The 26193-nt window shown below is 38.5% G+C and overlaps 2 protein-coding genes across 5 annotated transcripts in view; both read left to right on the top strand.

Moving 5' to 3' along the window:
* Positions 1–26193, top strand: part of ENOX2 (ecto-NOX disulfide-thiol exchanger 2) — a 299872-nt gene that overhangs the window by 17932 nt on the left and 255747 nt on the right. The window lies entirely within an intron of this gene.
* Positions 21786–26193, top strand: part of LOC105721607 (paired amphipathic helix protein Sin3a-like) — a 140294-nt gene continuing 135886 nt past the window's right edge. The window contains 2 exon segments of the mRNA XM_064383628.1: positions 21786–21894; positions 25277–25378. Of these exon segments, the coding sequence (XP_064239698.1) occupies positions 21786–21894; positions 25277–25378 (211 nt within the window).

Consider the following 26193-nt stretch of genomic DNA (forward strand, 5'->3'; position numbering starts at 1 on the left):
GAGCTGTCTGCTGACCAGACTTATTAAAATTTTTTACTTTCTTTCCAACACCCATTGTTGGTAGTCTTTACTGACAGAGTCAAGGGCAACATTGTATCCCCAAGAATTTCTAAACATTGCTACTACTCATGTTCTTTCTTCAGATTTTCAGCTTTCTTTTTAAGATCTCTTTCATAATCTGTTGCTTCCCTCTCCATGCTCAGCTTTTTACAACAAGAAACATTGACAGCCAAAGTGTAATTTTTCTTCCATGCAGCCAAATGGCCAAACATCGCACATCTTCCCTGCATCTACACTCTCCTGACTCCATCTTATGTCTAACTGTTAGAATGTTCTTCCTAAATGCAGGTCTTATCCTATCACTCCTCTCCTTAAAAATCCTCTAAAGGATTTTGCTGTTTTTTTTTTTTCCAAATAGGCATTCAGGGCCATTTATAGTCTTGTTGCAGCCACTAAGAATTCCCTTACGCTTTTATCTCCCACTACACAACACTCTTTATATCTTATTTACCTGCCACTCTGGAGCACTTCTGGGTCATAGGTGCACCCCAAATTTTCAAGCTTCTGTGCCTTTCCACATTGTTCTCTACATTTCAATTGCCATCCTTCCTTATCTCCAGCAACCCTAGAGCTGCTCAATATTTAAGATTCCACTCAAATTACACCTGCTACTGTATTTATTTTTCATCTGTCTTCCCCCACTAGACTGAGTTCTTGAAGTCATGAGCATATTTTACGTGCCTCTTAGCACATAGCCGGGCACCTTGCACACAGTTGGCACTCACATGCAATATTCAGACCTTCAGCAGCTGCACCACCAGAGGTTTTTATCCTCTTCTGCTAGCTAAAGGTTCAGAGCTGTTCCAAAGCCTGAGTTTCTGAAGCTGAGTGGCTAGATTGCTTCTGCTTTGCATAGATATTCTGGAATATTCTGTTCAAACTTTTTTTTCTGGTACAAGTACCTTCTTGATTTTTTTCCTATACTCATCCTTGCTCAGATCTACTGAAATTTCAAAGCTCTTTTTTTGCCTTTGTGGAACACTTTGCACTTTTGTATAGAGATAAGGACTTGCCTATGTACACATATTTCATACTATTCAAGAAAAGAAATCAGTATTTATAAAGTGATAATTGGAATTTTTGATGCAAAATCACAGTGTTTCTCAAAATATGGTTTAGGAATTACCTGTGACAGCATTACCTAAGACATGTAAAATGTAGATTTCTAAATCCCCATCTCAGACCTACTGAATCACTCTCTGAGTGATATGCATTTAACAAACTCCCCAGATAATTATTCTGTACGAATGACTTTTGAGAACCACTGTTAAAAGGCAAAAATAAAATGCTAAATTCTGATCTGCATTCTCTATGGATATTCATATTAATTACACTGTGGAAAAACTATCATTAAAATGGTTTGAATATATTGTTTGAACACTTAAAGTTTCCTGGTATCTAACCCAGTGCTGCCTGATAGAACTGTGTAAGATGATGAAGTATTCTGTATCTTTACTGTCTAACCCAGTATCCACGAGCCACATGTGGCTATTGAGCATTGAAATGTGGCTATTTCAATTGAGGAACTGAATTTTTTTGATTTATTAAGTGTAATTAAATTGATATTTAAATAATCACATGTGGTTACTGAATGTAATATCATCAGTGCAGCTCAAGAAAGTTTGGCTATCCAGAAGGAGTAATTCTCTTACAGGTCTAGATGGCCACAGTGATAATTGTATCAACAGGAAATCAAACTGGAATGTTGTTTCCTTTTACATATAGGACAAGCATTTCTTTTTGTGGATAATTTAAATTTTAAAAGTGGCCTAAAGTGAGTTATCGTCAGAAGGGATTTGACAATTTATGATCTCAATTAAATTTAAATGCGAGCTACACTCTGCATTTCTTATCAGTACTATTTTTCTCATATTGGCATGCTGTTGACGGGTAGTTGTTAAGTCTTGATTTCTGAGCTAGGGATAAGAAAGTTGAGTTAATCAGACGAAAGAGCTCCTACCTTCAACATTTATGTCATAGACACTTTTATACATTTTAGCTCTCAGTCCCTTTCACTATTTTCTTTTGGATTGTTCAACCCCTTAGCCACTCATGATTCATGACTTTTCAGCTTCCATTTCTTCCTCAAGTAAAACTTTTTTGAACCACTAGTATATTCCTTCCTGGACAATTTTGTTATTTAAAAAAGCATTAACACTTTGGAAGAATTTGATCAGACATAGACTGTAGTCTGTACACAAAGAGATATAAATCTAGGTCCTTTTATGTTTTATTATTGCCTGGAGTTCATCAAGTGTATTAGTTGTACTTGGTGGTTTTAAAAAGAACCCAGTGTCAGAATCTAAAGTATTGGGGGAAAAATACACGGATAGAGTAATATCCTTGACTATTGTTATCTATGGAAACTATATGGTAAGTAATTATGCCTGCTGGACCTGCCCTCTGTTGCCTAGATCCCAGTTCTTTGTGTACTTTTCAATTGCTAAAATTTTTAGCACATCCTGAAATTCACTTCTTTCTCTTCCCATTCTTCACTTTCTTTGGCTCTGTTTTCTGTTTTTAATGGACAGCAGGCACCCTCCCCCGCTTTTTTTGTACCATTCAAACTCACTCCCGGAATTCATTGTTATATCCAGCCTCACTGAACTGCCTAAAGGAGTTCAAAAAGGGTGTTTCAAAGTGCCTGTCAGGGCCACCCTGGAGCACTCTGCAAATAGGTTCTTTTGTTTTGAGGACTAAAGAGACAGTATTGCAGCTACAGTTTTGAGAAATGTGTAAAGAGAAAACCCATTTGGATCTAAAGGAAAATTTTAACCTCTTGCCTCTCCCTTCCCCCAGACTACATCTACAATTTTCAGTGACATTTTTACTTTGTTTAGGAAAGCAGACATTTCTGCTTTCAGTCAAAAAGTTCACTCTGATCAGGACCCTTCCTAATTTAAACCAGAGTGGAGAAGAAGGGAAATATGTTTTAAAGGTATACTATAGGACTATACTAAGATATTTACATAAATTATTTTATTTAATCCTCATTAGTACTCTCAGTAAATGATAGTTGTTTTTTTTGGCTGAGACTATATATACCAATAACTTGTCTAGAGCTCTGTCTCCAGAAAAACTGCTCTTAGAAAGACTGCATTCCTGTTCCTTTTTACTTATACACATAATTGTGAATGGTTACCTTTTCTCTTACTCTATTTCTCTGTGGGTATGGGTGTTGAAGAGATAAGATGGGAGGAAAGAAGGGAGGGAAAGGGAGAAGGGAAAAGAGAAGAGAGGTTATCAGTACTAGGATGTTCCCTCATAAAGATCCCAGATCTGTATAAAATGGGAGAATGTAAAGAAAACACTTTCTGTGCTAACTGTCTATCAAACAGGAATTGGGATGTGTTTTAAGAGAGCTTCTGACTAAGGGGTTGTAAAGAAAGGCTTCTTTAGGTTCTTTATACACTCTACTTATCGACACTCCCTTGCCCTGCAGTCTAAGAGACTGCTGACTCTTGCTGCCAAATATGGTTGGCATTTTCCCAAACCCTGCCCGTGGGTTTGGAGGTAGAACAGGAACTGCAAAGAACCACAAGTCTTACACACTCTGCTGAGTCATGGAAATTTGCCCAGCTTATTCATTGGAAGTTGTACAATGTGTATTCACCTCAATTTGTGGTAAGGAATATGAAGAATGTAAAATAATTGTGACAATCCATATTTAATAAAAATGGGAATAAGCTGCAAGTAAGTCAGACTACTCTGGAAAGGTTTTTTGGGAGGCATTTGACATTGCATCTGGGTTATGAATATCAAACAAATAAATATAAAACAGATCATCAAAAGTAATTTTGATTCATGCTTTTATACATCTACAAGTGACAGGGGATAGTAAACTATATTAAGAGTGTGCAATGTGATATAGCATTTTAAAAGCCAGTATGGTTTTGAGTAGCTGCCATGGATATGAACAAATAACTTAGAGCATAGTAGTGAGAATCCCTTTTTAATTGGCAGTAAGACTATGCCCAAGTTTCCATTCTCTGGAACTGAGATGCTAGTAATGGAAAAGAGCAATTGAAATGCTTAAGGAATCTAGAGAGAGTGGTTTATATTGGTGGGACACAAAGTAAATATGATAAAGACGGCTCAAGTAGTTCGTGAATATTGGCACTCATGGCTGTTTCGATTGGCGTGAGCAATGAAGAGCATAGTGTCACAGAAAAAGGAATAAGCACAGGCAGAAATATGAGCACTGGAGGGATGAGGCTGGAATTCTAGTAGTATTTCTCCCCGTCTCAAATAGTATTCCCTGAGTGCCCTACCCAAGGCTTTGTGAGGCTTTTAACAAGAAGGGAAAAAAATGGTCTGAGAAGAAATGGTTTGAAGGAATTGAAATGAGAAGGACATAATCATTTTGTCAAATATTAACAGCTAGTTAAAATAAAAAGAAACCCCACCCTGAAGCAAACTCTCCAGAACATTTCTTTTGCTGGCCTCACATTAAGGCCAGATGAAGTGCAAGCTGTGGAGAAGAAGCTCACTCTAACATGGAATATGATCTAAGGCAAGGCCCTTCTTGGACCATCTCCACATGGATTTATTACTGGAAGTAACAGAAGGGCTATGTTAGAACATTAGAACACAGTTCCAAGGCATGAATGCTGAGGTTGGGACTTATAGTAAGGCTCTGGTGTACTAGCTGGACAATGAGTATAATTTCATTGCAGATGTTTTCCATTGGAGATTTTTGAGATGTCAGTTAGCCAGGATAAATCAGCCAGCACTACTTAGCTAGCACCTACTGTATTGTGTTGCCTGTACTTGACCAATCTTGTGAGGGAGGTATTTGAAGCTGTTTAGCCATTTCTGGTCCTCAGGACATTATTACTAAGCTGCCCCTCCCAGGTTAGTAAACTGCCCCTTGCTGTTATGAAACAGGTGATGGATAAACAGCTTTTCTCATAATATCTGTACTTCTCTCTTTTCAGTATCGAATCATTCCCAGTAAAGTGTAAAGTGGAGTAGACGACTCCCCGTGAGGTTTTAAATCTAGATCATAATGGACCACCTGCCAAATGCTTTCCCTTTATGATCCCAAGTTAAAGTTATTGACAGAGAGAAAAGCATTGCAAAATGGAGTGCCAGTTTCTTATGGCATTGGTGGACTTAAGCCAAAATATTTGAAACCCTCAGCCAAATGGTTCATTCAGGAGCTTTGGAAGCAACTTGTAAAAATCAACAGCCTGCCTATTCCATATCTGGGGAAAGGACAGAAGACGGAGGAAGGAGATAAAAGAGTGCAGAATGATTTGTATTCATCAACTATTATCAGTGTTAAGTACAATGTAGCATGTTGTTCTTACTAACATTTATGAAATGCTACCCTTACAGCTGCAGACTAAGGAAAGAGCAATCCAGTAGTTGTGCCCATTGCTAAATGATTGAGCCAGAAACAGCATATAAATTTTAGAAACGGCTTAAACCACAGCATCAAGTTTTATTGTTTCACAAGGAAGTGATTATTGGGACTTAGGACTCTAGTGGGAATATGTAAGTACTCATTTATTTCTAGCTAATGAGGAAATTATTAAGAAAGAGAAAAAGGCAGTTTACAGATAAAAGTTCAGGAGGATTTTGTAATATAAGCATTTTAAAAGAATTTTATGGTGTAAGAAACCTTAAAGTTTATCAAGTCATTTTCCCTCACTCTCTTTCATACATAATCTGTTACCTATATCTACTCCATCCTCAAGTGGTCAATGCAGTTTATGCTTAGATACTTCCAATAATTTGACACTCTCTACAATATGGTAAGAAATCTGATTTTTGAATAGCTCTAGTTATTGGATGTTTGCATACATAAGCCAAAATCTCTCTCTTTTCAGCCTCTATTCAGTCTTACTCTTAGACGTAGTACCATCTACACAAACTACAACATAAATTGAGGAGGTGTGTAGTGTGGTGACCCTGATTCTACTTACCCCTTGCTGCTATGCCAAGCAACTGGTAGCCCTTCAAATGTTGGAAAACAATCATCATGTGCTCCCTGAGTGACTCTTTTTATTAACAGCTTTATTGAAGTATGATTTACATATCATAAAATTTACTCATTTTAAGTATATAATTTAGTGATCTTTAGTGTATTCACAGAGTTGTGCAACTCTCACTAAAAATCTAATTTTAGAACATTTTTATTACCCCCAAAATAAGTAAACCCAGATCTCCTTAGCCATTAACTCCCAATTTCCTATATTCCCTTCCTCCAACTCCCAGTACTAGGCAACTACTAATCAACTCTCTCTATATAGATTTGCCTATTCTGGACATTCCATATGAATGGAATAATGAAATATTTGGCCTTTTTCATCTGGCTTCTTTCACTTAGCATAATGATTTCAAGGTTAATCTGTATTATAGCACTAATCAGTATTTCAGCCCATTTTATGGTTGGGTAATATGCCACTGTATGGACATAGCACATTTTGTTTTTCTAGTCATCATTTGGGTTATTTCTATTTTTGGCTATCGTCAATAATACTGCTATGAGCATTAATGTATAAGTTTTTTTGTGGACATATGTGTTCATTTCTCTTGGGTATATACCTAGGAGTATATAGCAGGATCATATGGTAACTCTGTATTTAACTTTTTGAGAAGGTGGCAAAAATGTTTTCCAAAGTGGCTGCACAATTTTATAGTCCTACCAGCAACAAACAAGGGTTCCAGTTTGTCCACAATCTTGTCAGCACTTATTATCGTCTGCCTTTCTTTTTATTTTATACTAATAGATGTGAAGTGGTGTCTTGTTGTGGTTTTGAAACCTACTCTTCTGTAGGGCTTCTTTTCACTTTTATGATGATATTATTTGTCTGAAAGTATTTCTAATTTTGGTAAAGCCCAGTTATCTATTTTTTTTTCTTTTGTTGCTTCTGTTTTGATATCATATATAAGAAACCATTGCTTAATTCAAGGTCATGAAGATTCACTCTCATGTTTTCTTCTAAGGATTTTAAAGTTTACTTCTTATGTATAGGTCTATGATCCAATTTTAGTTCATTGTTGTATATGATGTGAGGCAGGGATCCAACTATATTATTCACGTGGATATCCAATTTTCCCTGCATCATTTGTTGAAAAAACCATTTTTCTCTGTTGCGTGATCTTGGCACCCTTGTCAAAAATTAATTGAAGGTAAATATAGGTGTTTAGTTGTGAACACTCAATTTTATTCCTTTTGTCTATATGCCTACCCTTATGTCAGTACCACATTCTTTTGATCTCAGGAAATGAGAGTCCTCCAACTTTGTTCTTCTTTAAGATTGTTTTGGCTCTTCTGGGTTTCTTGTATTTGTATATGAATTTTGGAATTAGTGTGTCAATTTCTGTAATAAGAAAACCAACTTAGACTTCAAAAGGAATTACTTTGAATTTATAGTGGGTGCCTGATTTTTAAAAGGCACATACCTCACTTAGAATAAGACTCCATGAGAGGTGACTCTGTACATAGTTTTCCTATACCCTTTCTCACCAGTAACACCACTTGAGAACCAAAACCTATACCTTTTAAAACTACTTTTTCAAAAGTAGCCAGAATCTCCATGGTATAAATATGTAATATAAGACAACCAAAATTAAGTACCGTGTTTAGTGACTGACACACTTCTTGCATTTGATTGGGATTATTCCTAAGTGAAGAAGCCAAGAGCAAGTTGGAAAATTAGCTAGGTCAGAGATGGTTTCTTTTTACTCAGACCCATCCTGGAGTGAGCATACATATGTATGTGTGTATGAGGGACATTCATATGTTGGTGTTAGTGTCTGTGTGGGCAGGGAGTGGCTGTGTGTATGTCTCTGCATGTTTCTATTTTAATCCTTGTGTGCAGATATGTGCATATGCATGTAGGTGTACAAGTATGTGTGTATATGTGTTGTTTTTGTGTTTTTTGTTTTTTCTTTTGGATCCTAGCAAGATGCCTTTTGATAATGGAATAGAGTGTTACAGATAGGCTTTGTGGCATTTCATCCTTTTAGCTGAGCTTATTGAGATTTCAGAGTTACAGATGAATTTGGCCTTCCCACCTGAAATGGGTATTATCTTTTATTTCATTGCTTTCCTTCCTCTATATCTCATTCTCTTGCTTGGCACTAGTTTCTGCATTTGCTGCTTCTTGGTTATTAAGCTGTAGTTCCACATGATTTCCATAGTTGACCCATCCCCTGCACTGTTGTCATCTCCTGTGCTGCCAGCCTTGCAATGCTGACTTATTGGCTTTTGCCCTTTCTTCCCACTCTTTACTACCAAGGAGTCAATTGTTCTGCAGAACCTTTCTAATTCCCTCACACCCTATCCCCCAGATGGTGCCAAAAGTGTCAGGTCATGTGTTTTCCAATTACAGATGGAACAGAGTATTTACCAAGTGGTTTTCTAGGACATGACAAACACAGCCTAGCACACTTCTTAGTCAGAGTATGGAGAATAGAAAGCCAGTCCTTAAGAATGAAGAGCATTCAATCAGGATTTGAAAGCTTAGTCAAGTAGAAAGCTGGTACTGTATATGCCTCTAACCTTTTTTTTTTTCAGATGGAGTCTTGCTCTGTTGCCCAGGCTGAAGTGCAGTGGTGCCATCTCAGCTCACTGCAATCTCTGCTTCCAGGGTTCAAGTGATTCTCCTGCCTCAGCCTCCAAGTAGCTGCAATTCAAGGTGCCCACCATTACGTCCAGCTAATTTTTCTATTTTTAGTAAAGACAGAATTTCACCATGTTGGCCAGGCTGGTCTCAGACTCCTGACCTCGTGATCCACCCACCTTGGCCTCCCAAAGTGCTGGGATTACAGGTGTGAGCCATCACGCCCAGCCTATGCCTCTAGTTTTTTAAAAACTTCTCCTTGCCTTTCTTTTTTCATTATTATTACACTTTAAGTTCTAGAATACATGTGCAGAACATGCAGGTTTGTTACATAGGTCTACACATGCCATGCTGGTTTGCTGCATCCATCAACCCATCATCTACATTAGGTATTTCTTATAATGCTATCCCTCACCTAGCCTCACACCACCCAACAAGCCCTGGTGTGTGATGTTCCCCTCCCTGTGTCCATGTGTTCTCATTGTTCAACACCCACTTATGGGTGAGAACATGTGGTGTTTGGTTTTCTGTTCCTGTGTTAGTTTGCTGAGTAGGATAGTTTCTGGCTTCATCCACGTCCCTGCAAAGGACATGAACTCATTCTTTTTATGGCTGCAAAGTATTCCGTGATGTATATGTGCCACATTGTCTTTATCCAGTCTATCATTGATGAGCATTTGGGTTGGTTCCAAGTTTTTGCTATTGTGAATAGTGCTGCAATAAACGTATATGTGCGTGTGTCTTTATAGTAGAATGATTTATAATCATTTGAATGTATACTCAGTAATGGGATTGCTTGGTCAAATGGTATTTCTGGTTCTAGATCCTTGAGGAATCGTCACACCATCTTCCACAATGATTTAACTAATTTATAATTTACACTCCCACCAACAGTGTAAAAGCATTCCTATTTCTCCACATCCTCTCCAGCATCTGTTGTTTCCTCACTTTTTACTGATCGCCATTCTAACTGGTATGAGATGGTATCTCATTGTGGCTTTGATTTGCATTTCTCTAATGACCAGTGATGATGAGCATTTTTTTTATACGTTTGTTGGCCACATAAATGTCTTCTTTTGAGAAGCGTCTGTTCATATCCTTTGCCCACTTTTTGATGGGGTTGTTTTTTTCTTGTAAATTTGTTTAAGTTCTTTGTAGATTCTGGATATTAGCCCTTTGTCAGATGGATAGATTGCAAAAGTGTTGTCCCATTCTTTAGATTGCCTGTTCACGCTGATGATAGTTTATTTTGTTGTGCAGAAGCGCTTTAGTTTAATTAGATCCCATTTGTCAATTTTGGCTTCTGTTGCCATTGCTTTTGGTGTTTTAGTCATTAAGTCTTTGCTCATGCCTGTGTCCTGAATGGTATTACTTAAGTTTTCTTCTAGAGTTTTTATGGTTTTAGGTCTTACATTTAAGTCTTTAATCTGCCTTGAGTTAATTTTTGTATAAGGTGTAAGGAAGGGGTCCAATTTCAGTTTTCTGCATATGGCTAGGCAGTTTTCCCAGCTCTATTTATTAAATAGGGAATCCTTTCCCCATTGCTTGTTTTTGTCAGGTTTGTCAAAGATCAGATGGCTGTAGATGTGTGGCATTATTTCTGAGGCCTGTGTTCTGTTCCATTGGTCTATATATCTGTTTTGGTACCAGTACCATGCTGTTTTGGTTACTGTAGCCTTGTAGTATAGTTTGAAGTCAGGTAGCGTGATACCTCCAACTTTGTTCCTTTTGCTTAGGATTGTCTTTCTTGCTTCCTTATTTTCCTTTTCTTCCTTCATTGCTTCATTAGCATGATGATCTGCCATGCAGAGGTAGATTAGGAATGAAAGTAAGTAATACTTTGTAAGTATGAAGTATAGGCTGATGCTGAAATCAAGTAGAGAAGAGATATGCCACCGTGGGGAAACATTACAGTATTAGAGATTGGCAGACATAGTTTGAGAAAGACTTCTCAAAGATTCTGATATGATCTTCAGTGGGTGCTATACCAGCCTAGCTGAAAATTACTGAGATAAATAAAAATGACTACTATATCATCCAGGAGAAATTTTTAGCAACCTTAAATGAGTTCCTATAGCTTGACAAGTGCTTTGTCTTACAAAATAAAACAGAACAAAACTAATGCTGAAGAAAATAGAAACCTACTTAGAACAACTTTTCAGATGGTTTCTGGTATTAGCAATTTGCTATGTGCATCAACTATGAGGAGCCCAATGAGGTAAAGTAGTTCTTGCATATACAGGGTAAGGCATGTGCTACCCTAAGTGACCCTGCATATTGTAAGCTCTAGCAGATCATTTGGGGAAGGAACGCCATTGTCTGAAATGAACAAATAGAAGAAAAATTTTCTGAGAGGCTTCGCCCAGCTTTAAAAATACATTTTTTACATAATTAAACTAATTAGATATTCTGTATTGGTTCATGACCTCCTCTTTTTTTTTTTTTTTTTTTTTTGAGACGGAGTTTCGCTCTTGTTACCCAGGCTGGAGTGCAATGGCACGATCTCGGCTCACCGCAACCTCCGCCTCCTGGGTTCAGGCAATTCTCCTGCCTCAGCCTCCTGAGTAGCTGGGATTACAGGCACGCGCCACCGTGTCCAGCTGATTTTTTGTATTTTTAGTAGAGACGGGGTTTCACCATGTTGACCAGGATGGTCTCGATCTCTTGACCTCGTGATCCACCTGCCTCGGGACCTCCTCTTTTAAGATACAAATGTCTCATGGTAAGATTAACCCTCAATCATATTTTAGCATCAATTACTTAAATCAAATATCCACATTGATTCCTAACTGAAGTTTCTGTTCTTCAGTGGCTTAGAAAGGAAGGTGTAAGGGAGATGTGTGCATCTCCTTATCTCTTCCTTTACCTGTTTGATGGTATTATGGGGAGGGACTTTCATAATGCTTTTGTGGGAAAGAACTCAAGTGTTGGGATAGGACAAAGACACATAGTATTAGTTAATGTGATTGTTTGTCCTTGCCCTTTACCTTTCTAAATCCTATTTAACTTGCCTAACTCAAATCCTATACATCACAGAAAGCCTCCTCTTCCTTTGCTAGCCAACATTGAGTTTCCCCTTTTTTAAACTACAGCAGTATTTATTGTCTGTACCACCCAATCCAATGTTTGATTGGGTATTATATATTCTCCTATTCTTTTGTGAGTTTATATGTGCCAAACTTGTTTCCCCTTTACAAGACTAATGATTTATATGTACTACCAATGACTGTTGGGAGGAAATGATTGCAAGTTCTTTAAGGCAAGAACCGTGACTTTATTATTCCTTATTTTAGTATTCTTGATGGCATATAGAACAATATATTTGGATTTAGGGAAAAGTCACCTTTAACTACTGTTATATTTAAGATTTCACTCAATATTGCTATCTAACTTAAAACATGCAAAATTTACAAGTAGATACTATGATACGTATGTTATACAGAAGTGGCTTTAGTCACTCTGCCTAAATTGGCAACATTCTTTCCCTTCTTTTCACTAGCCTTAGCTCATTGAACTGGTGGTCATTCCTGATAGCCTTGATACTGGCTGTTCCTCATAATGACTAGTGGAAGCATATAGAAATGTTACTTGATGACTTCATGCAATAGAATAGAAATATTGAAGAAAACATGGCAGCGCTCTCTCTCCTCTCTCTCTCTTCTCTCTCTCTCTCTCCCCCTCCTCCTCCCCCCATCCCTCCCTCCTTTCCTCTCTCCCTTCCTTCCTCTCTCCCTCCCTCCCTCTCCCTTGTTTCCCAGATATTCAAAGATCTATACCTGGTAAGCCCAATAGTTGTTTCTTTGTTAAAGTTCTCTCTTAAAACACACAGAAATAGGTTGACATAGACTTAAAAGGGCAGAATAAGAATGTCGTTCTGGAAAGATAGAGTGACTTTTAATTCTCAGCAGTTGCTGGAACAGTAAAACAAGTAGCAATTGGCAAGGTGTGTGTTAAAGGGATTTATATATTTAATCATTTCCCCTCTGCACTTCCTCACCTTTGTACTTCTTCCTTGTAACATCAGGTAGAATACTGTGCTGACAATTGCTTCTCTTTCCCCCAGTTGATGCTTTAAACTATGAACACTGTGTAATGAAATGGTGATTTTTATTCTGTCCTGGTGGTAAAATGGGATTTGCTGATGTGTAAAATGAGACAAAGATAAATAACAAACAGATGTTCCCACAAAATGTTCATTAAATCCCTGCCTAGCAGAAGATGCCAGATTACATGTGTTCAAACTCTAAATGTGTTAGAGAATAAGGAGCTTTTATACTTTAATGCTCAATTTACGAAAGACTATATAGCTTTCTCTGTAAAAATCATAGTAATCAGTGACTTACAGACGCTTCTTCATTTCAGAGTGGCTTGTCATGACTGTTTTTAAACTTTTCTTATTGATTTTGACAGTTCCAATTATCCAAACAGGCATCACCTTATTGAGGGATTATTAAGTGGGTTTAAGCCTCATGGATTTTAAGACCCCAGATAGGGGTTATCCAACATGTGGAAGTTATGGCTATTACTTGGATCATCTGTAAAGTTCTATCTGCCAAGGGGATGAGATGGTGATTTGGGGTGGAGTGAAGTTGGGAAAGGAGAGCAAGAACAAACTCACCCTCACCTTCTTCCTCTGGCTTGTTCATAAAAAGTAGAATTTGTAGTCCTTGATACCGTATATTGCTTACAGCAAGGCCTACCTACTACTGGTAAGCCACTGTTATGCTGTGCTAAGCTTTAGGCAGCTGCCTATTTCTGGTAAGTTTTAATATGTACTTTGTGCTCTAAATGTGGGAAGGAATACCAACCTTTACCTGCGGAAGGAGGTAGCCAGAGAAGGTAGTTCAAAGAATGATATTTGATCTGAGTCTTGAAGGATAGTAGAAGTTTGTTAGAAAAGAGAACAAAAAGCATTTCAGTCAGAGGGAATAGCATTTACAAACACAAAGAATCCTGTAACATAAAAAACTGTCAATGACCTCCCAATGATCAATGTGACTTTGTGTCTGAGTTTCCTCATCTGTAAAATGGACTTAGAAATGATATCTACCATATATGGTTGTGAAGATTAAATGAGCTGATATATGTAATTTAGAACAGTGCCTGACACATGAGAATGATTAAGAAGTCTTGCCTCCAAGAAGCAAACTCTTGAGTTTGATAGCTGGAGTTTGGTGTGTGGATTGGAAATTGGAGAAATGCCAAGTTGATGTAATAAATTGGGAGGTGCAGATTATACACGTACACTATGCTAAGGAATGTGGATTTTAAAATAGGTGATTAGGAACTATTTTGGAATTTTAAGCTGGCATTTCAAATATGTGACCAGATTTGCATTTTAGAAAGACTACTTTGTTTGCCTCCTGAAAGGTAAGTCTGGATGGATGGAAAGGGGAAACGATTGTGAAAAATGGAGGGAGAGAGATCAGTTATAAGGCTATTTGCAATAGACCAAGCAAGAAATGCATATCAAAATCACATTGAGATACCATCTCACACCAGTTAGAATGGTGATCATTAAAAAATCTGGAGATAACAGATGCTGGAGAGGATGTGGAGAAATAGGAACACTTTTACAGTGTTGGTGGGAGTGTAAATTACTTCAACCATTGTGGAAGACAGTGTGGTGATTCCTCAAGGACCTAGAAATAGAAATTCCATTTGACCCAGCAATCCCATCACTGGGTATATATCCAAAGGAGTATAAATCGTTCTACTATAAGGACACATGCACACAAATGTTCATTGCAGCACAGTTTACAATAGCAAAGACCTGGAACCAACCCAAATGCCCATCGATGATAGACTGGACAAGGAAAATGTGGCACATATACAGCATGGAATACTATGCAGCCATAAAAAATGATGAATTTGTGTCCTTTGTAGGGACATGGATGAATCTGGAAACCATGATTCTCAGCAAACTGACACAAGAAAAGAAAATCAAACACCACATGTTCTCACTCATAGGTGGGTGTTGAACAATGAGAACACATGGACACAGGGAGGAGAGCATCACATACTGCGGTTTTTGTGGGGGAATAGGGAAGGGACAGCGGGGGGTAGAGAGGTTGGGGAGGGATGACATGGGGATAAATGGCAGATATAGGTGACGGGGGGATGGAGGCAGCAAACCACATTGCCATGTATGTACCTATGCAACAATCCTGCATGTTCTTCACATGAACCCCAGAACCTAAATTACAATTATATATATATATATATATATATATATATGAAAGAAAATTGCTGCAAAATACTTAGTGAAACAGAACAGCCATAGTTTGTTGGTTGTTCCTTCAGGTGAAATTGGAATCCTATGTAGAAAGCCATTCTCACTTAGTAATGTCTTTTATAAGTCATAACTATTATTTGTTTATTACATTTTAACCTTTATGTACATTTTAAAATGTTCTATGTATCAAATGGGAAGTACACATTAAGCACTTCTGATGCAGACTGAAGGATAATGGTATTCATCCTTCAATAAGCCTTGCATCCTCCTATGCAAGTCTTAAGGTAAAGCATTTGCATGGTTGAGTTGCAAACTGAACTAGCAGCTTTCTACATAACCAGTGATGATGAGCATTTTTTCTTTTCTTTTTTTTTTTTGGTATTTTATTTATTTATTTTTTATTGCATTTTAGGTTTTGGGGTACATGTGAAGAACATGCAAGATTGTTGCATAGGTGCATATGTGGCAGTGTGATTTGCTGCCTTCCTCCCCTTCACCTATATGTGGCATTTCTCCCCATGCTATCTCTTCCTCAACTCCCCTCCCCCCGCTGTCCCTCCCCTATTTCTGCCCAACAGACCCCAGTGTGTAGTGCTCTCCTCCCTGTGTCCATGTGTTCACATTGTTCAACACCCGCCTATGAGTGAGAACGTGCAGTGTTTGATTTTTTTTTATTGCATTTTAGGTTTTGGGGTACATGTGAAGAACATGCAAGATTGTTGCATAGGTGCATACGTGGCAGTGTGATTTGCTGCCTTCCTCCCCTTCACCTATATGTGGCATTTCTCCCCATGCTATCTCTCCCCAACTCCCCACCCTCTGCTGTCCCTCCCCTATTTCCCCCCAACAGACACCAGTGTATAGTGCTCCCCTCCCTGTGTCCATGTGTTCTCATTGTTCAACACCCGCCTATGAGTAAGAACATGCAGTGTTTGATTTTCTGTTCTTGTGTCAGTTTGCTGAGAATGATGGTTTCCAGGTTCATCTATGTCCCTACAAAGGACGCGAACTCATCATTATTTATGGCTGCATAGTATTCCATGCTGTATATGTGCCACATTTTCCTTGTCCAGTCTATCATCGATGGGCATTTGGGTTGGTTCCAGGTCTTTGCTATTGTAAACTGTGCTGCAATGAACATACATGTGCATGTGTCTTTACAATACAACAATTTATAATCCTTTTGATATATACCCAGTGATGGGATTGCTGGGTCAAATGGAATTTCTATTTCTAGGTCCTTGAGGAATCGCCACACTGTCTTCCACAATGGTTGAAGTAATTTACACTCCCACCAACACTGTAAAAGTGTTCCTATTTCTCCACATCCTCTCCAGCATCTGTTGTCTCCAGATTTTTTAATGATTGCCATCTAACTGGCATGAGATGGTATCTCAATGTGATTTTGATTTGCATTTCTCTAATGACCAGTGATGATGAGCATTTTTTCATATGTTTGTTGGCTTCATGTATGTCTTCTTTTGTAAAGTATCTGTTCATATCCTTCGCCCACTTTTGAATGGGCTTGTTTGTTTTTTTCTTGTAAATCTGTTTTAGTTCATTGTAAATTCTGGATATCAGCCCTTTGTCAGATGGGTAAGCTGCAAAATTTTTTTCGCATTCTGTTGGTTGCCGATTCACTCTAATGACTGTTTCTTTTGCCGTGCAGAAGCTGTGGAGTTTGATTAGGTCCCATTTGTCTATTTTGGCTTTTGTTTCCAATGCTTTTGGTGTTTTGGTCATGAAGTCCTTGCCTACGCCTATGTCCTGAATGGTTTTGCCTAGGTTTTCTTCTAGGGTTTTTATGGTGTTATGTCTTATGGTTAAGTCTTTAAACCATCTGGAGTTAATTTTAGTGTAAGGTGTCAGGAAGGGGTCCAGTTTCTGCTTTCTGCACATGGCTAGCCAGTTTTCCCAACACCACATATTAAATAGGGAATCCTTTCCCCATTGCTTGTTTTTGTCAGATTTGTCAAAGATTGGATGGTTGTAGATATGTTGTGTTGCCTCCGAGGCCTCTGTTCTGTTCCATTGGTCTATATCTCTGTTTTGGTACCAGTACCATGCTGTTTTGATTACTGTAGCCTTGTAATATAGTTTGATGTCTGGTAGTGTGATGCCTCCCGCTTTGTTCTTTTTGCTTAGAATTGACTTGGCTATGCGGGCTCTCTTTTGGTTCCATATAAAGTTTAAGGTGGTTTTTTCCAGTTCTGTGAAGAAGGTCATTGGTAGCTTGATGGGGATAGCATTGAATCTGCAAATTACTTGCAATATGGCCATTTTCACGATATTGATTCTTCCTACCATGAACATGGAATGTTTCTCCATCTGTTTTTGTCCTCTCTTATTTCGTTGAGCAGTGGTTTGTAGTTCTCCTTGAAGAGGTCCTTTATGTTCCTTGTTAGTTGTATTCCTAGGTATTTTATTCTCTTTGTAGCAATTGTGAATTGCAGTTTGTTCTTGATTTGGCTCTCTTTAAGTCTGTTATTGGTGTATAGGAATGCTTGTGATTTTTGCACATTGATTTTGTATCCTGAGACTTTACTGAAGTTGCTTATCAGTTTCCAGAGATTTTTGGCTGATATGATGGAGTCTTCTAGATATACAATCATGTCGTCTGCAAATAGAGACAGTTTGACTTGCTCCTTTCCTATGTGAATACCCTTTATTTCTTTTTCTTGCCTGATTGCTCTGGCTAGAACTTCCAGTACTATATTGAATAGGAGTAGTAAGAGAGGGCATCCTTGTCTAGTGCCAGATTTCAGAGAGAATGCTTCCAGTTTTTGCCCATTCAGTATGATATTGGTTGTTGGTTTGTCCTAAATAACTTTTATTATTTTGAGATACGTTCTGTCAATACCTAGTTTATTGAGGGTTTTTAGCATAAAGGGCTGTTGAATTTTGTCAAAGGCCTTCTCTGCATCAATTGAGATAATCATGTGGTTTTTGTCTTTGGTTCTGTTTATGTGGTGAATTACGTTTATAGACTTGCGTATGTTGAACCAGCCTTGCATCCCCGGGATGAATCCTACTTGATCATGGTGGATAAGCTTTTTGATGTGCTGTTGCAATCGGCTTGCCAGTATTTTATTGAAGATTTTTGCATTTATGTTTATCATGGATATTGGCCTGTAGTTTTCTTTTCTCGTTGAGTCTCTGCCGGGTTTTGGTATCAGGATGATGTTGGTCTCACAAAATGATTTGGGAAGGATTCCCTCTTTTTGGATTATTTGGAATAGTTTCAAAAATGGTACCAGTTCCTCTTTGTATGTCTGGTAGAATTCGGCTGTGAACCCATCTGGACCTGGGCTTTTTTTGGGTGGTACGCTCTTAATTGCTGCCTCGACTTCAGACCTTGTTATTGGTCTATTCAGGGTTTCGACTTCTTCCTGGTTTAGGCTTGGGAAGATGCAAGTGTCCAGGAATTTATCCATTTCTTCCAGGTTTTCTAGTTTCTGTGCATAGAGTTGTTTGTAATAATCTCTGATGATGGTTTGAATTTCTGTGGAATCTGTGGTGATATCCTCTTTATCATTTTTTATTGCATCTATTTGGTTATTCTCTCTTTTTTTTATTAATCTGGCCAGTGGTCTGTCTATTTTGTTGATCTTTTCAGAAAACCAGCCCCTGGATTTATTGATTTTTTGTAGGGTTTTTCGTGTCTCTGTCTCCTTCAATTCTGCTTTGATCTTAGTTATTTCTTGTCTTCTGCTAGGTTTTGAGTTTTTTTGATCTTGTTCCTCTAGCTCTTTCAATTTTGACAATAGGGTGTCAATTTTAGATCTCTCCTTTCTTCTCATGTGGGCACTTATTGCTATATATTTTCCTCTAGAGACTGCTTTAAATGTGTCCCAGAGATTCTGGTATGTGGTGTCTTCGTTCTCGTTGGTTTCGAAGAACATCTTTATTTCTGCCTTCATTTCATTGTTTATCCAGTCAACATTCAGGAGAAAGTTGTTCATTTTCCATGAGGCTGTGCGGTTCTGGGTTGGTTTCTGAATTCTGAGTTCTAACTTGATTGCACTGTGGTCTGAGAGACTGTTTGTTATGGTTTCCGTTCTTTTGCATTTGCTGAGGAGTGATTTACTTCCAATTATGTGGTCAATTTTAGAGTAGGTGTGATGTGGTGCTGAGAAGAATGTATATTCTGTGGATTTGGGGTGGAGAGTTCTGTAAATGTCTATTAGGTTTGCTTGTTCCAGGTCTGAGTTCAAGTCCTGGATATCCTTGTTAATTTTCTGTCTGGTTGATCTGTCTAATATTGACAATGGGGTGTTAAAGTCTCCCACTATTATTGTGTGGGAGTCTAAGTCTCTTTGTAAGTCTTTAAGAACTTGCCTTATGTATCTGGGTGCTCCTGTATTAGGTGCATATATATTTAGGATCGTTAGCTCTTCTTGTTGCATTGATCCTTTTCCCATTACGTAATGTCCTTCTTTGTCTCTTTTGATCTTTGTTGCTTTAAAGTCTATTTTATCAGAGATGAGAATTACCACCCCTGCTTTTTTTTGCTCTCCATTTGCTTGGTAAATCTTCCTCCATCCCTTTATTTTGAGCCTTTGTGTATCCTTGCATGTGAGATGTGTTTCCTGGATACAGCACACCGATCAGTTTTGGCTTTTTATCCAATTTGCCAGTCTGTGTCTTTTGATTGGGGCATTTAGTCCTTTTATAATTAGGGTTAATATTGTTATGTGTGAATTTGATACTGCCATTTTGATGCTAGCTGGCTGTTTTGCCCATTAGTTGATGCAGATTCTTCATTGTATTGATGCTCTTTACCATTTGGTATGTTTTTGGAGTGGCTGGTACTGGTTGTTCTTTTCTATGTGTAGTGCCTCTTTCAGGAGCTCTTGTAAAGCAGGCCTGGTGGTGATGAAATCTCTGAGTACTTGCTTGTTCGCAAAGGATTTTATTTTTCCTTCACTTATGAAGGTTAGTTTGGCTGGATATGAAATTCTGGGTTGAAAGTTCTTTTCTTTAAGGATGTTGAATATTGGCCCCCACTCTCTTCTGGCTTGTAGGGTTTCTGCTGAGAGATCTGCTGTGAGTCTGATGGGCTTCCCTTTGTGGGTAACCCGACCTTTCTCTCTGGCTGCCCTTAGCATTTTCTCCTTCATTTCAACCCTGATGAATCTGACGATTATGTGCCTTGGGGTTGCTCTTCTTGAGGAATATCTTTGTGGTGTTCTCTGTGTTTCCTGGACTTCAATATTGGCCTGCCTTGCTAGGTTGGGTAAGTTTTCCTGGATAATATCCTGAAGAGTATTTTCCAGCTTGGATTTATTCTCTTCGCCACATTCAGGTACACCTATCAAACATAGATTAGGTCTTTTCACATAGTCCTATATTTGTTGTTGACTTTGTTCATTCCTTTTTACCCTGTTTTCTCTAATCTTGCATTCTCATTCTATTTCATTGAGTTGATCTTTGACCTCTGATATCCTTTCTTCTGCTTGGTCAATTCGGCTGTTGAAACTTGTGCGTGCTTCGCGAAGTTCTCGTGTTGTGTTTTCAGCTCCATCAATTCACTTATATTCCTCTCTACGTTGTCCATTCTCGTTAGCATTTCATCAAATCTTTATTCAAGGTTCTTAGTTTCTTTGCATTGGGTTAGAACATGTTCTTTTAGCTCATGGAAGTTTCTTATTACCCACTTTCTGAAGGCTGATTCTGTCATTTCATCACACTCATTCTCCATCCAGTCTTGTTCCCTTGCTGGTGAGGAGTTGTGATCCCTTGTAGGAGGAGAGGTGTTCTGGTTTCGGGTGTTTTCATCATTTTTGAGCTGGTTTCTTCCCATCTTTGTGGATTTATCCACCTGTCATCTTTGTAGTTGCTGACTTTCTGATTGGGTCTCTGAGTGGACGTCTTGTTTGTTGATGATGAAGTTATTTCTGTTTCTTATTTTTCCTTCTAACAGTCTGGCCCCTCTGCTATAGGACTGCTGAGGTCCACTCCAGGCCCTGCTTGCCTGGGGCTCACCTGCAGCAGCTGCAGAACAGTAAAGATTGCCACCAGTTTATTCTTCTGCTTTGTCCGAGAAAGATACCTGCCAAATGTCAGTCTGAGCTCTCCTTTATGAGGTGACTCTTTGGATATACGGGGTCAGGGAGCTGCTTGAGGAGACAGTGTGTCCTTTATAGTAGCTCAAGTGCTGAGCTGTGAGTTCTGTTGTTCATTCAGAGCTGCTGGGCAGGTACGTTTAAGTCTGCTGCAGCAGAACTCACAAACCCCTTTTTTTTCCCCAGGTGCTCTGTCCCGGGGTGTTGGGGCTTTATTTAGGAATTTCCATTATGCTGCTGCCTTTTTTTCAGGGCTGCCCTGCCCAGCAAGGAGGCAGGCTAGTCACTGTCTGCCTGCAGAGGCTTTGCTGAGTTGCTGTGTGGTCCGCCCAGCTGCTGTGTGGGCTTCCCTGCAGTCCTGTTTATATGGGTGTAGTTAGAACTGCCTCGGCAATGGTGGCTCGCCTCTGTAATGACGAACTCTCTCTGAAATGGCGGGTTGCCTCAGCAATGGCGGACTGCCTCCGTAGTGGTGGAGTGCCTCGGTAATGGCGGACGCCCCTCCCCCACAGAGCTGGACCATCCCAGGTTCAGCTGTGCTTGCTGTGAAGCTCTCAACAAAGAGCGTTTCCAATTGCTGTTTGTTTTTTTTTTGTGGGGGTGGGACAAGCCGAGCCTGATCACCTGGCTCCCTGCCTCAGAGCCTTTTTTTTTTCTTTTAGTTGAGTGGTCGACTTTTTCGCCTGCTGAAAAGGCGCCCAGATCTGTGTGCTTTCCTTTGCAGCGACCCACTGAGCTGGCTGAAACAGCGGCGCTGAGATTTGTGGCGCTTTTTTTTTTTTTTTTTTTTTTTGCCCAGGAATCTCCTGGCCTGGCTCTCTGTTTCAGTCCCCTTTTTTAATAAGATGAATGGGCGACTGTGGCTTCACAGACCTCCACTCGCCAGACCCAGACCAGTGTGTTTTTTATGGAGAACCACTGTGCCGGGGCGCTGGCAAAACAGCCACTCTGGTGACCCGTGGGGCTCCTCTGCCTGGGATTCTCCTGGTCTGTGGGCAATAAAAATCCGTCTGGAAATGCAGCGTCCACTCACCCTCTGCACTTTCACTGGGAGCTGCAATCCTGAGCTGCTCCTAAGTGGCCATCTTGGATCTTCTGATGAGCATTTTTTCATATGTTTGTTGACCTCATATATGTCTTCTTTTTAAAAGTGTCGGTTTATGTCCTTCACCCACTTTTGAATAGGTTTGTTTGTTCGTTTCTTGTAAATCTATTTTTGTTCTTTGTAGATTCTGGTTAGTAGCCCTTTGTCAGATGGGTGGATTGCAAACATTTTTTCCCATTCTGTTGGTTCCCGGTTCACTCTAATGATTGTTTCTTTTACTGTACACAAGCTCTGTAGTTTAATTAGATCCCATTTGTCTGTTTTGGCTTTTGTTGCCAATGCTTTTGGTGTTTTAGTCATGAAGTCCTTGCCTATGCCTATGTCCTAAATGGTTTTGCCTAGGTTTTCTTCTGGGGTTTTTATGGTGTTAGGTGTTATGTTTAAGTCTTTAATCCATCTGGAGTTAATTTTAGTGTAAGGTGTCAGGAAGGGGTCCAGTTTGTGTTTTCTACACATGGCTAGCCAGTTATCCCAACACCATTTATTAAACAGGGAATCCTTTCCCCAATATTTGATTGTGATGGATAAGCTTTTTGATGTGCTGTTGCAATTGGTTTGCCAGTATTTTATTGAAAATATTTACATCCATGTTCATCATCAATATTGGCCTGAAGTTTTCTTTTTGTTGAGTCTCTTCTGTGTTTTGGTATCAGGATGATGTTGGTCTCATACAATGATTTGGGAAGGAGTCCCTCTTTTTGTATTGTTTGGAATAGCTTCCAAAGGAGTGGTACCAGCTCCTCTTTGTACGTCTGGTAGAATTCGGCTTTGAACCCATCTGGACCTGGGCTATTTTTGGTTGGTAGGCTATTAATTGGTGCCTCAACTTCAGCCCTTGTTATTGGTCTATTCAGGGTTTCAGCTTCTTCCTGGTTTAGGCTTGGAAGGGTGCAAGTGTCCAGGAATTTATTCTTGGCAGCAATTTTCTAAAAAGTAAAGTGAGCCGATGACTTTAAGGAAAGCAACTGGTATTTCTCGCCAATGTTAAAACTTCGAATTAGAATTTTGGAACAGATATCTGCCACCATGAGCTTGAGAGTTTACCAATACTAATGCCCTTCTATGATGAGGCCAGTCATGATGTTAACTAATGTGATTTTTAGAATATTGTGTAATGAAATGTGTAACAATTTGGAAGATTTGTATAAGTCAGTGAACCAATGTTTGTCAAATGATCAATGCATAATGTTGTAAAATCATGCCTGGGGAAAAATCCATTTAAAGTACAAGACTGAGCAGTGGTTTTAATATCACAAAGTCCCAAAAGTTCGTTAATATAGATTCAGATTTCCCATTACACTAAAGAAACTGCCACTGTCAAATTTTGGTGTAGCATCAAAGAATAATATCTACAATTATCTGAAAAGACTATTCAAATGTTCTTCCATTTTTTAGCTACATATTTACATGAGTCTAGATTTTCTTCATATATTTTAACCAAAAACATATCACAAAGAATTGAATGTAGCAGTAAACATTAGGTTCCACCTGTCTTCTGATACGCAGTCATCCGTAAAATATATTTGCAAAATTATAAAACAGTGCCGTCATTCTCATTGATTTTATTTTGTTTTGGAAAGTAGTTATTTTTATAAACATGTCATTTTTGTTGACATGTGTTTGATTTATTGTTGTTATAGTCACATGAATAATTACTTTTACAAATCATAGTTATTATTTATAATATAGTAAATATTAATAAATATAACCTACAAAAACTGAAGGCTCTTAGGGGTCCTCAATATTTTTCAAAAGTATAAAGGGGTTCCAATAGCAAAGAGTTTCAGAACTGCTGTGGTAGACTACCGAAAAAAAGTGGAATTAACAAATGAAGAAACTTATCTTACTGTTAAGTAGCCTAGAATTCTATTAAATATAAGTACACTAAGATAATGAAAAAGCAAAGTATGGAAAAATATGACTGAATGCCGAATTGAGTGACATAGATAGTAGATACTAATCAAGTTTCTAAAAACATAGAATGTGAACAAAAGTTGCAAGGGATTTGTTAGAAAGAGAGACTTCAGCATATACAGGATTTTGTAGAACAAAAAAGTGAACAGGATGTTTGCCAAGCTTTCCAAGCATGATGACCAGCGTGAGCAAAATCCTAGTGGCCGACATAAGCATCCTGTGCTTTAGAAACAGTAAGGAAACCATCCCAACTGGAGTAAATAGTTTGCACTGGTGAATAGCAAGAGATTAGTTGGATAAATAAGTTAAAGCCAGATTATGGAGAACCTTAAATGTCAAGATGAGGGATTTAGATTTTATTGGCAATGGGAAGCTATTAAATATTCATGATTCAAGATGATGACATGATGAAAGTGATGGAAATTAACCTAGAAGTATTGTGAATGAGAGGTGGGAAATAGAAAGACTAGAAATCAATTAGCACAGTGTTCTCCATATATGAAGTGGTGAGGAACTAGTTGTGGGAGTGGAATGCAAGTAATGGATATGAAGAGATATTATAATGGTATAATGAATAGGAGTTGATTGATTAGGAAAAGAGGACTGATATTGAGACCAGATGACTGAGAGAATGGTGATACCATTGATAGCAAATGAAAGAATATAGGGAAACCTATTTTAAGTAGTTGATGATGACTAAGTTATTAACTTGTTTGTTGAAAGTGTGAGATTACATAATAGAAATATGTATGCATAGGGAGTCACTATATATGGAGTTGAATGAGAAATATAAAATTGAGAGGCCACATATAGAAAGGTGATCATTGGGTTTTAGGAAATGAATCAGTTTTCTGAGGAATGAATTATATAAAGCAGGAGCTCAGGAGCCAAATCTTAGGATCTACAGCTATTAGGATATGATAGGAGGAGCCCTTGAAGAAGGCTGAAAAAACAATTGGATACTATTAGAACAGAATCATATCAGATTGCAGAAGCCAATGGAAGACATAGTTTCAAGAAGGAGATATAAATCAGCCATGTCAGATTCCACAGAGAACAGAAGATTTAATGTATAACGTAAGCTCTGTGAAAGCTCTTTTAAATGATCTCTGTATATTTTACTCAATGATATTTCCTAAGTGCCTAGAATTGTACTTGGCACATAGTAGGTAGTGAATCAATAAATAAGTATAACTGGCTAGTGATGCTGAAAGTTTTGTGCAAAACTGAGAAGCATATTGAAGAAAAATAACTAATGAGCAACATCTTCAGATACAAACCTCTGTAAACATATTGATTCCCTCTATGATTTGCTTATCAGGCACTATTATTGGAAGCCAGCACAGTGTTGTTGAAATGCACAGTGAAAATGGAGGTGGATCGTTCAGACTTGCTGACTCACATATGAGACAGTCAGAGGGAGGTAGATGATATATGTCTGTTTGCATAATTCTACAGACCAAAACCCTGCTAGTAGCCTTACCTTCTAGTCTTTAGTTTGCACTCTTCATCTGAATCAGATATATTCTTTTGCTAGTGATGTATGGTGCAAACAGTATTGGCCTCAAAATGAATAACTACTTTAGAGTTTAAATAGTTATAATCATAGTCATTAAGAAATCTGATTATTGTTTAAACTTATGTTGGTATTGGCTCATAAATTTTAGTTGCAAGTTTTTCAGAAGACCAGTGTATTCTTTAGGTTCAAAAGTCCATGTCCAATTTTTGTTGTTGTTTTTAAAGGTAGAGTCGTGCTCTGTCACCCAGGGTGGAGTGCAGTGGTGTGATCTCGGCTCATTGCAGTCTCTGCCTCCCAGGTTCAAGCAATTCTCGTGCTTCAGCTTCCCATGTAGCTGGGATTATAGGCACATGCCACTATGCCTGGATTTCTTTTGCATTTTAGTAGAAACAGGGTTTCACTGTGTTGGCCAGGCTGGTCTCAAACTCCTGGCCTCAAGCGATCCACCCACTTTGCCTCCCAAAGTGCTGGGATTACAGGTGTAATCCATCATGCTTGGCCAAAAGATTATGTCCACTTTGGTTGTTAAAGTAGATTTGTTTATTTCAGTTTTGGCATGAGTAGCCATAATGGATACAAGAGGAAAATAGGTGATTTTACTGGAGGAAACAGTATGGATTCCCTCATAAACTATTTACATAGCAATAACTATGTTTTGAGCTTAAACTTTGTATTAGTTATCAACTGCCCTGTAACAAATTACCCTCAAACTTAGCACA

Source organism: Aotus nancymaae, unplaced genomic scaffold (genome assembly GCF_030222135.1).
Source record: "Aotus nancymaae isolate 86718 unplaced genomic scaffold, 86718_ANA_hifiasm-v0.15.2.pri h1tg000004l, whole genome shotgun sequence".
NCBI classification, from domain to species: domain Eukaryota; kingdom Metazoa; phylum Chordata; class Mammalia; order Primates; family Aotidae; genus Aotus; species Aotus nancymaae.